This window comes from Biomphalaria glabrata, chromosome 1, assembly GCF_947242115.1.
Source record: "Biomphalaria glabrata chromosome 1, xgBioGlab47.1, whole genome shotgun sequence".
Taxonomy (NCBI): Eukaryota; Metazoa; Mollusca; class Gastropoda; family Planorbidae; genus Biomphalaria; species Biomphalaria glabrata.
Window position 1 is genome coordinate 44,424,555 of NC_074711.1, and position 12,229 is coordinate 44,436,783.

General features: G+C 33.5%; 1 protein-coding gene across 2 annotated transcripts in view; it reads right to left on the reverse strand.

Moving 5' to 3' along the window:
• Positions 1-12,229, reverse strand: part of LOC106079883 (dynein axonemal assembly factor 9-like) — a 133,807-nt gene that overhangs the window by 6,023 nt on the left and 115,555 nt on the right. For both annotated transcript variants that reach the window (XM_056038658.1, XM_056038663.1), the window contains exons 17-33: positions 10,953-11,035; positions 10,779-10,823; positions 9,252-9,406; positions 8,656-8,723; positions 8,096-8,228; positions 7,811-7,914; positions 6,635-6,802; positions 5,367-5,446; positions 5,159-5,251; positions 4,842-4,953; positions 4,599-4,687; positions 4,213-4,347; positions 3,782-3,907; positions 2,166-2,247; positions 1,156-1,244; positions 962-1,048; positions 655-761 (exon numbers count right to left, since the gene is read on the reverse strand). In XM_056038658.1, the coding sequence (XP_055894633.1) occupies positions 655-761; positions 962-1,048; positions 1,156-1,244; positions 2,166-2,247; positions 3,782-3,907; positions 4,213-4,347; positions 4,599-4,687; positions 4,842-4,953; positions 5,159-5,251; positions 5,367-5,446; positions 6,635-6,802; positions 7,811-7,914; positions 8,096-8,228; positions 8,656-8,723; positions 9,252-9,406; positions 10,779-10,823; positions 10,953-11,035 (1,756 nt within the window). The remainder of the gene's footprint in view (positions 1-654; positions 762-961; positions 1,049-1,155; positions 1,245-2,165; positions 2,248-3,781; positions 3,908-4,212; positions 4,348-4,598; positions 4,688-4,841; positions 4,954-5,158; positions 5,252-5,366; positions 5,447-6,634; positions 6,803-7,810; positions 7,915-8,095; positions 8,229-8,655; positions 8,724-9,251; positions 9,407-10,778; positions 10,824-10,952; positions 11,036-12,229) is intronic.

Genomic DNA, 12,229 nt, shown 5'->3' on the forward strand with positions numbered 1-12,229 from the left:
AATTAAAAGAATGTGTAACTGGTAAGACACTTGTTATATTCAAGTTGGTTTTGTATTTCAAAGTTAACAAAGGTGTAATCTAGCCAACTCTAGTAGTATCAGCTTTTTCTAACCCTATAAATGTCTGAGAGTAACTATTTATGTCTGGTCAAACTTGGAAGCATCTTCCCTCCAAAAAAAAGCTAAGTTTCCAGTCATCCCCATGACACTCCTTTTGAAACCAAGGTTATACTTGTAGGTCACTACTGTCAGTACTGTGCTAATGTTTTAATATAAGAAAAACATATACACATATGATTACATTCACAAAGATACATGAATATTTCAAACAGAATAGTATACAAAATGTAATTAAACAAGGTAAACATTAACTGCATTTATAAATATGAATATCCTTTAAAATAAATGAGTAAAGTGATTAGCAGTCAGTTTCTTTTTACAGTTAACTTTAATATCTTTAGACAAAGAGAAAATGACTTGATCTTTTTTTTAAAAAATATTTTTATTATTCTTTAACATTATTATTTGTGTATGTCTATGTGTATGTCTACTGTTATGTTTTTTCACACTTATTTTTCATAAAGTTTTTATTAAGAATAAATTTTTATTACAAATAAAAAAACTCAGTTATAATGAAACTCAGGTAAAACTTACTGCGAAGGTTTATGAGTGTTAAATGTTTCTCGAGTGGGTGAGTAAACTGAAGCAGCACATCGTTCATCACAGGTAGACATGGCCAAGCATGGGGGTAACCTTCACGCCTTTAAACAATATCATTTATGTGTGTCAGTGATTTAAAAGTTACATCTTTCAATTAAAAATGAACTTTCCATACCAAAACATTGAGAGGTGTCAAAAGCATCTGCTTGTTTTTTTTTTTTTTTTAGTTTAACAGCTAGTTTTATACAAAGTGGATTTCTGTTTTTAAATACCAATGAAAAAAATATCTAGAACATCTTACCAATAAGGTTTGAGCAAGACTCTAGATCTTTCCATGTGACTTTCTGAAAAGGCAGTCTCAGACATTATAAGATCAAGATCAGCGCTCCTTAGAAAGTACAATAAAAATATGTCAATAATTTTGTTTTTACATTAAAAAGAAACAAAAAAAAATAATTATGTTCAGGTCAAGAAACTGGCAATCAAGTTAAGTACCTTTTGACATGACCTTGTTCAGCTTTGAGCATTGCTACATCATAATTGATACTTCGAATAAGTGTCTGAATGTTATCTAGTAATTCACTCTGTTGAATTGAGCAACAACAACTTTTTTCTTAAGATTTCTATTCATTTAGAAATATTCTAAATTATAACAAAATTTCAATAATGAAAAAAAAAAAAAAAGCATTTAGAATCTATACAAAGATGACCTTCAGGTGTTTGAGGGTAATAGTTTAGTTTTTTTTTTGTAACCCTATGGTTTCCATGATTGAGCTTATTGGAAATACAAGGAATGTTTCCTTAAAAAAAGTGCTCTGTATCTAATGTCTTTTCGCATCTTCCTTCTTTAAATTTCTTGTAATGCAGAACATTGGCTTATAATTGCTGTCTTAGGAGTTTTGTTAAAACACTTTCTATTCAAAACAAGTATCTAGTTACAAATGATTGAAGTGTTCAAATAAAAAAACACTTTCTGTACTACACAATATGTCACATTTTACATCACAGTTGAAAGTTTTGTATCTTAGTCTCACTTGATGTGAGCTTCAAATATTTTTAAGCATAGAAAAAAATTACTGAAATTCTTTTTTTTCTCCAGTGCCCTAATTGTGTTTTCTTTACCTTCTAATAATAATAATAACAACATAAGTATCTCAATATATTAATGTTTTCAACTGTAACTTATTTTCATAGCCAAATTTTTTTTTTCAATAATTCCTTCTACATTATTTATATTTTGTTGCTATGTATTAATCAATCTAGCTAATTAAAAAAAAAATATCCCTCTAAAATAGAAAAATACAATAAAACCTTTTGAGAGAAATAAAAAATTCTAGTGGAAAAAAAACAGTCAGATGATGACTATTGAAGAATTTCTGCATTAAATTAACATTATTTGTTTTGTATGTATATGCTTGGATATGATATTTCCGGCTTTCTTGACCTAAATACATAATTTATAGATTCTGGTAAAATGATAAGCATATTATGACATAGAGACTTACTGGTGCCATGGTTTGTGAAGTGAAGACTATGTTATTGACCCAACCTTGAGCACAGTGAGCTGTCAACATAGGAAGTGTCAGCCTGGGGAAAAAGTCAATATTTACACACAGGGGCCAGTAGATCAAGTCCTGCATGTTGCCAGATCTACTGTCTTGCAAGATGCTTAGGCACAAGGGTGTACACATTTTCTAGGAAATTTATTTGTAACATAAAAATATAATATATATATATATATATGTGTGTGTGTGTGAATTACAAATTATGATAAGACCTACATATTGAAGAATCACACGGAAGCTTTAAGTACTAAAACTTTTGTTTACCATTCTTATAATTAAAATTAATTGACGATAAGGATTTAAAGATCTAATCCTTAACTAGGAAACATAGAAAGGCTCAAGACGTCTGTAAAATGTTTTGTTTTGTAAAATGTTTTACATGTTTCAGATGTTCTTTCAGAGTTGAAGGTAGTTTACTTCCTAGTCCAAACCTCTTGCAGGACGACAGGGGATGGGAGCAGGCAGGGTTTGAACCCAGGACCATCGATAAATCCAAACGACAGTCCAGCGTGCTAACCGTATGACCAGGCAGCCAGTCTGTGTGACACAGTTACTATGTGGTCAACTGTGACACGCAGTCAAGTGTTGAGTATCGAGAGTTAGGGGACTTGTGGGGAAGTGACTAGTGTGTAAACAAGAGAGAGCGAGAAAGGTCAGCGAGTGAAGCAGGAGATCTGTACATAACGTGCCGTGTATATATGTTTTGTTCTACCGCAAATTTGACATTGGAAACGAACCTTTTGCTGGTTATGTCGGTATTCTCGTTCCATGTAGGTATATGTTGGGCTCTTATCTTCATCTTTCCCTCTTCTATATGTATATGTTGGGCTCTTAGCTGTGTCTTTCTTATATGTATATGTTGGGCTCCTATCTGCGTTCTCTCTTCGATCTCTATATGTTGGGCTTATTTCTTCATCTTTCTCTCTTCGATATCTATATGTTGGACTCATTTCTTCATCTTTCTCTCTCCTGTGTTATTTTTAGTGTAATGAACTTTTCAAGTTCTTCTCCTTGTAGGCCATTTTCCTTTCCCCCTTCTCTAAATATTTTGTACATCGACATTTTCACTTACTTGTGCCTCCTCATATCTCGTCGTGGTCGCCAGTTGTGAAGAAACAAGTCCTTTTACATTTAAAGTGCCTTTTAATTGTGGAACATTTTAACAAAACATATATACACGGCACGTTATGTACAGATCTCCTGCTTCACTCGCTGACCTTTCTCTCTCTCTTGTTTACACACTAGTCACTTCCCCACAAGTCCCCTAACTCTCGATACTCAACACTTGACCGTGTGTCACGGTTGACCACACAGTAACCGTGTCACCACAGTAGTCATTCAGTGAACTCTTTTTATGTTGTGTCTGTTCTATTTATGTGAATGTTATTTTTTTATATGAGAAAAGAGTCCTTGTAATCACAATGAATTTCCATATGGATCAATGAATTTTTTTTAAATGTTGAAATATGAACAAGGAATTCCCTCATGCTCTAATTTTCTTAATTTAAATGATTTTGTTTGTTTGTAATTAAAATGGCCAATGTGACCAAACTTACTTGTGTTCCATGAAAGTGTTAACTGGATCAATGCACAGTGTAACAGCTCCAACATGGAATAAAGATCTAAAGCTGTGGTCACTATGGGATGAAATGGCTCTCACAACTTCTGGTGTATCACAGAATCTGGGGACAAAATAAAAAAAAAAAGTTAATACTAGAACAAAAAAAAACAAAACATTTCGTACATAGAAATGACAGAATATACAATAAATGTTCAATTTGTTTAGTAATAGTAATGTACAGCTCAAATGTCCTCCTGTTTTTAGCAGCATATTAGTATTATACATTAGTTGACTCACAACACCAAAACAATAAAATAATCTCTTCTCACTAAATGATACATCTACAAATTAACACCCAGACAATAAACAAAAGTGGTCTGTTAAGTTACATAGATCTACATCATCTGGTACAATGCTTACTCTTACCCTGGGGCTACAATGATAAGTCTGGTTGTCTTGGACAGAAGCCAATGTGAGCTAGTTTGGGCAGCGGTGATCATGGTTTGATGCAAGTGTGCCATGTCAAGCTGACATTCCTCAGATTGTTTGAAAACAATCCAACTGAAAAAGAAAATAGAATTTCACATACAGAATAAATGTTAACTAAAAGAAAGGTTGTGCATGAATATTTACTAAAGATTTCTGGATTCTAAATGAAGAACATCACTGCCAGCTAAATAACACTATAGAGAAAGACACTGTGAACAAACCAACTTTGTAAATAAATCAAGACTAGCTCCCTTTATGAACAGAACAGGAAACAGATCTTGAGATTTTTTTTATCAACAGATGAATTTTGTAAAGAAACTTACTTGATAATGTTGGTATTAAAAGATGAAATGACGTCTGCCAAAACATCCTTACCACTTCCTGGTGCCCCAGTGATGATTGTAACAATAATCTGAAATTTGGATGTCAATAATTACTTTAGAGTAACAGACATATTCTTCATATAATTGTACTAAAAAATGTAATTATATAATCAAATGAAAAATGTAATTTTTTTGTACCCAATAAAAAGTGTCACAAAGAAAATACTGTTCCATCAACTTTACCTTGTCATCAGTGGACTCAAGCTTTGTGTTTTGTGAAACCATTAAGGATTGATACACATCTCTTGTCACAGAACCATACAAACCACAGCTGGTGGTCAAATGCTCAAGAAAACTTGACACAAAATGATCATCTCATTAAGCAAAAATCTTTAGTTTACAAAACAATGATAATAAAAAATAAATTATTTACTTAATAAACATATTTCAGTTGAAAACAACTTTAGGATGTACACGTTGGGCCTAGCATACAATAAAAGTAAGTTTCAAATAACAGATACATTCATTTGAGTAAGAAAAATTAAGACAACATTACTTACTCGTATAAATGGGGCATGGTCAGTGAAACTTTTTTCAATGGCCAAGTCTCAGAAGAAAATGATACATCAATCTGTCTTTGTAGATAAGTATGGCTATCAAGATAAAAATATCACATTGATGATTAAAGTAATTTAATATAATAATGGTTTATTAAATCTTGCTGAATAAAAACAAAAAAGGCTTTAAAGAAGAAAAAAAACTACATACATTTCTAGAATATTACAATTTAATTCATCCAGTCTCTTCACCTCAGGCAGCTGGGACTCCATCTTCCATGCTGGTAAAACCTTTACAGTGTCATTCAAAAATAAAATCATTATGTTTATTATAAATAAATTTAAAGCTATCATATTTTATGTAAAATGAAACAACACATTTTAGTAATAAATTCTAATTTTTTGTTACAAGTCATCTTAGCAGACTTAAGAAGCTCTTTACAAGCTGTCATCACAAACTTAAGAAGCTCTTTACAAGCTGTCATTACAGACTTAAGAAGTTCTTTACAAGCTGTCATTACAGACTTTAAAAGCTCTTTAAAAGTTGTCCCCAGAGGCTTTAGAAGTAATCTGTCCCCAGAGGCTTTAGAAGTAATCTGTCATCACAGGCTTTAAAAGTTCTTTATAATCTGTCATCACAGGCTTTAGAAGTTCTTTATAATCTGTCATCACAGGCTTTAGAAGTTCTTTATAATCTGTCATCACAGGCTTTAGAAGTTCTTTATAATCTGTCATCACAGGCTTTAGAAGTTCTTTATAATCTGTCATCACAGGCTTTAGAAGTTCTTTATAATCTGTCATCACAGGCTTTAGAAGTTCTTTATAATCTGTCATCACAGGCTTTAGAAGTTCTTTATAATCTGTCATCACAGGCTTTAGAAGTTCTTTATAATCTGTCATCACAGGCTTTAGAAGTTCTTTATAATCTGTCATCACAGGCTTTAGAAGTTCTTTATAATCTGTCATCACAGGCTTTAGAAGTTCTTTATAATCTGTCATCACAGACTTTAGAAGTTCTTTATAATCTGTCATCACAGGCTTGAAATATTGTAGCTGAGTGGAAGAATGCTTACTTGATGAAATTTTCTGGTGAGAGGTCTGGTATAAGGAAACTTCACTTAAGTTATTTATTCACCCAACTAGCTCTTTAAGATATTTAGCAAAAGAGGGGAAATAAATGAGTTTGTTAAATTGCTTGCCATGCACAACACCATCATAAGACATTGATCTTTTAGACAGTTAGGTAATTCTTTAATAAATGCTGATCATATACAAAAACAGTTTTATACTTAAAGATGACAAAAAAAACAACAAATCAAGTCCTAAAAGTGACAATTTAAAAAAACAATAAAAATTACTGTTTCCACTTGTCCATTTTTTGTCATCAACACAAGTGGTTTTTTTTTTCATTCTTACATCCAACAAAAACATTTTTTGTTCTAAAAGTATGAACATGTTCACTAAACAAATGTCTCTTACATTTCCAAAAAGTTGTGTATGAGCCTTAGTGTGGGGACTGAAGGCTAGGATCAGTGTAAACATGCCTCTCTCATCCACTTCACTATACACATGTGGTGGGAGGCGGTCAGCCATAATGCTGGTCAGGTTGATCTTTAGCAAAAGTAAAGTCACCTTGGACATGGAGTCCTGAAGTAAGGAAAACAAAGAAAATGTTTAAGATAAGAGTCAGCCAATAAAAAGCTTGATAATCAAGACAACAAAGCAACTCAATGGTGCCCCTGCTGCCATGGAGGTCGAGGTATTCTAGTTGCCCCTGCTGCCATGGAGGTTGAGGTGTTCTAGTTGCCCTGCTGCCATAGAGGTCAAGGTATTCTAGTTGCCCCTGCTGCCATGGAGGTTGAGGTGTTCTAGTTGCCCCTGCTGCCATGGAGGTTGAGGTGTTCTAGTCGCCCCTGCTGCCAAGGAGGTTGAGGTGTTCTAGTTGCCCCTGCTGCCATGGAGGTCGAGGTATTCTAGTTGCCCCTGCTGCCATGGAGGTTGAGGTGTTCTAGTTGCCCTGCTGCCATAGAGGTCAAGGTATTCTAGTTGCCCCTGCTGCCATGGAGGTTGAGGTGTTCTAGTTGCCCCTGCTGCCATGGAGGTTGAGGTGTTCTAGTTGCCCCTGCTGCCATGGAGGTTGAGGTATTCTAGTTGCCCCTGCTGCCATGGAGGTTGAGGTGTTCTAGTTGCCCCTGCTGCCATGGAGGTCAAGGTATTCTAGTTGCCTCTGGTGCCATGGAGGTCGAGGTATTCTAGTTGCCCCTGTTGCCATGGAGGTCGAGGTATTCTAGTTGCCCCTGCTGCCATGGAGGTCAAGGTATTCTAGTTTTCTTTCTCAGACTTATAATTTTTCAGGTCTGGGAAGTCACAAACTCTATGCAACTATGGAGCCCTGTGTGCCTAATGTACAGTAGCAGAATGTCTATGATGATCCTCATCACTATTAAAGCAAGTATATTATAACTAAGCAACATTTTTTTAAATGTTATACAAGTATGTTGAGATCCAATAGTGAATAATATGTTTTATGTCTATTATGTGACTATTGGATTAAATAAGGGCAACTTTATAGTTACACTAAAAATCAAGTACATAGTTACACTAAAAAAACAACTATATAGTTGCACTAATAAGCACCATCAAACTTCCACATACCCCATCATAAAGAGCTATAGAGTTTATATCTGAGCCAAGAAGAGAAACTGAGCCATAGTCAGATGTCTGTACTGTGACTCCATGGGTCCAAGCAGTTAAAACAACTGTGGAGGATGTAAGATAAACAAATCCTTTTTAAATTCATATAGATCTTTTTTTTTCATTCATGAATAGATGGTAAACGGCTAAAAGATAGTACCATTAAAATAAACAACAACAACTTTAAAGTCATTGCTGAATTTCAAGGTATTGACTAGTCAGTCCCCTAACCAACCCATCACTTACCTCTCTCTGGAGGCAGAAGAGCTGTCCATGTACCAGTCATGGAGATATCTCCTTGTGTCATCAATGGCTCACCCCAGAAGTCGATGGGAAGACTGGGAGCTGATGTATGCATCTTTCTGTCATTTCCAGACAACTGAAACAGGAAATATTTTTAAAATGTAATACTTTTAATATTCTCAGCTAGTATTAAAAAGATTTTTGTTCTAATTGTTATTGTGGAACATTAAAAAATTCCCTTCCACCCACAGTCTATTAATGGTCTTTTCATTTCTTTTCAAATTTAAGTTCACTCAAAATTGATCTTTTTCCATTTTCCCTTCGTATTATCTGTTTTGAGTAGTCCTAATCAATCCTCCAAGTAAACTCAAAGTTTAAGACAGTACTATTATATTTTCAATATTTCAAAGATATTTGAGGCAGGTCATAATTTTTTTCTTGTCATATTCTCCTTCTATTTGTTTCAAACTCACAAACTCTTGAACTTCTTTTGAAAAAAGTAAATGCTAACTTTTTTTTCCTAATAATAAAAAAAAATTTGTACAAAACTAAAACAAACTTACACTCCAAATTTGATGTCTTGGAATGCATGAAGTCAAAATGAAAACATGTGAATTCACATCACAACCACCTGTTAAAGAAATGATTCCATCATACGAGTGTATCCATTGCATTGCTGTCAGTGGTTATGAGCTTAGCTATCACAATTGACATGCTGCTAATTAAACTAGTCAATGTTCTCAAACAAACTGTCTATAACTGGGGTCTCTCTAAAGAGGGTCTATAACTGCTGTCTCTTTAAAGAGGGTCTATAACTGCTGTCTTTTTAAACCGGGTCTATAACTGCTGTCTCTCTAAAGAGGATCTATAACTGCTGTCTTTTTAAAGAGGGTCTATAACTGCTGTCTCTCTAAAGAGGGTCTATAACTGCTGTCTCTCTAAAGAGGGGCAGACAAATCTGCTGCTCATCCAAAGCACATAATGATATTTTTTTATTTTACTTATGCATCTTACAATGATGATATGACCATAAGTTCCAGTCACTGGTTGGTCACAATAAAACTCAATTCCCTTGGGAATGAAAAATCTAGTTTCAAAAGCTTGATATACTGGATTAAAAATTCAACTTAACTTAAAAAAAAATGAAAAAGAAATGTACCTGATAGCTGAATGCATGAGTCCAGGAAAGATTCTGCAAATAACATGGAACCTATGTGGTCTTGTTTAGTGTTATGCAATGAAGGAATGTCGTAGAGAGCCAGGCTAATAAGTTTCATTTTTTTGCAGTGTACTCCTTCAGTCAGGGACTCCTCACTAAATGATACAAGGCAACACATCAGATGTATAGATTCTAATAATGTTTAGCTAATGTTAAAACTATGTTCAAAAATCATGATTCAATTATTTATAAAACTTAATAAATACTAATAAAGGAAAATAATAAAGAAAAATTGTTTAATTGTTTTTTTTTTTTTTCTATTTTCTCATTCCATCTTCAAACCTCATGGTCCAGCAAAGTTTTAATCTAAAAGAAATATGTCTTCTATTCTTGTACTAATGTTAGAGTTCAGATCCAAACAAAAAATCATTTGAAAAATTTGTTTTTAAATTTGGAGCTAGGAATCTCTCTGGAATGTGATTCAGTAAATTTGTTTTTAAATTTGGGGCTAAGAATCTCTCTGGAATGTGATTCAGTAAATTTGTTTTTAAATTTGGGGCTAGGAATCTCTCTGGAATGTGATTCAGTAAATTTACTACCTGAAAACATGAGTGAACAGTTTCTCAGAAATAGGCACAAGATTGTTGAACTAGTTTAATTGTATATTTACAAAACATAAAAACACTAATTGCGTGTGTTTAATTTAAAAGATATCGTTAGCTTTTCATTGAGGTCTAATCCAAACATTAGGAAAGGGAACAACATAATTATGAATCCATTACTTTTATTGTATACATTTTCTGTAGCCATTGAGAGTTACAAGGAGTTACCTTTAAAACCAAACCACAACTAGAACTATAGGACACTCAATGAAAATGTTGATCTCCTTTTTCTACATAAACACCACCAACAATAAGTGTTAAAATTAATAGACAGAAATATAACAAAAATGTAAATACTTCAAACTGTGGCATGTTACCTATATATAAAAGTAAAGTTCCCCTTTAAGACCTTAAGCTCTATAAGCCAGAAGATGTAAATGTCATCCATTTCTACAGCTGACAGTTAATAAGGGTGTCATGCCAGCACGATGAACAACTGCCTTTACTTTCCATAACTAAAATCAGGTAACCATTGGAGTTTGGTGGACATAGGGGCATCCTTAAAATCCCAAAATTAAAAATCCTAGTCATCACCAAGATTTACACCCAAAACTCATTGGTTTGGAAGCCAAGCGCTTTAACATCCAGCCACCATGCCCCTACCTAAATATACCTAGATTATATTGACATATGTGTTATCCTGCTGCCTTTGTAAGATGAGTGCCGTCTCACCAACATACAATGGTTATGACTGTGTTGGATATGGCAAAATATGTGGATCACAGAACTGTGTAGTCACATGAAATACTGTACTCCTCCTAAATCTTTGGACTTATTAATAGTTGACATAATATTAAGTTGTTTTGTTTAAACTTTCCAATGTTTCACTAGAATATAGTGACAAAAAATCACTTGGAACACTCACCTGTGATTTGAATTGAGTGAAACCAATTTAAATTGTACAAGAGAACTGTGAAAAAAAAGATCATTATGTGTAGATACATGACCAGAAAAATATATGTACATCACCAGCTACCTGACAACATATTAAATGCATCATTATAAAAACAATAATATTAACAACACAAATTAAACCTACCCATCCTTGATATGGTCTAATAAACATTGGTTATTCAGCTTGGAACACTCATCTGTCAATGTTTTAAAACAGGCTGCTTTTGCCTATTAGAATAGATAGTGTTAATGATCTTACTTTAACTTCTGTTTAACACTGCAAATTGCTGATGATTTTAGGGTCGTAAGACTTAGTCAATGATACACACAAACACATATTTTAAACATAGGTAAGCCAGAAAAAAATCAAAACATTAAGACTTAGCTTTTTTTTCAAATAATAAGTTATTTATAAGTATAGGAATTTAAATAATAGACTCAGCCTGACAAGAACAAGGCACCAGTTGACAGAGGCTATTTAAGAGAAGTGTTACTAGGTACTAGCAGCTTGTCCAACACAACGTAACTATAACAGTCCTAAAAACGAATCATCTGGGCATATTGAAAAAAGTTTTTGCTCTGGCTATTTATCCTAATAATTACTAAATACACACTAGCTGAACACAGAACTATATCTACCTCAGTCAACACTAAAATTAAAAAGGAAACAACAGTCATAATCAATCATCACACTTTAGATCAATGCAACTTCAAAAATAACCTAACATACACATTCATAACATTAAAGAAGATTACCCATCACAAATGGAAGTTCTCAATCAGACACAGCAGAAATAAATACCTATCATTGTTAATATTAATAGCAGGAGATGTAGAGTCAAATCCAGGGCCTAGATCTAAAGATAGATGCAACATCTGCAAAAAAGTATGCACCATAAAACAGAAAGCCATTCAATGTGACACCTGCGATGAATGGTACCATGCATCATGTATCCATATGAATACACCTGTGTATTATGCCTTAGGCAACAAAGACGCATCATGGCATTGTGGCATTACCTAAGTTTACATCAGGACTGTTTGATTCCTTTGATGCAGACACTTCTAACCCATACAACATCCTTAACACCATCCCAAACCAAACTCACCAACCACTAGCCAGATCCACTCCTGTTAAACCTAAATCTATTAAAATTAATACAACAGCCTCACTAAACAAACCTACTAAGGAAGTAATACCAAAATACCTTAAAACCTTATTAATAAATTTTCAAAGCATTAGAAACAAAACATCAGATTTAGAAATTTTATTAGAATGTGAGAAACCAGACATAATTGCAGGAACAGAAACTTGGCTACATCCTGAAATTTATAATGCAGAAATTTTCAATAGTAATTATGAAATTTTTAGAAAAGATAGGGCTGATAATCATGGAGGATTTCTTTTAGCAATAAAAAACA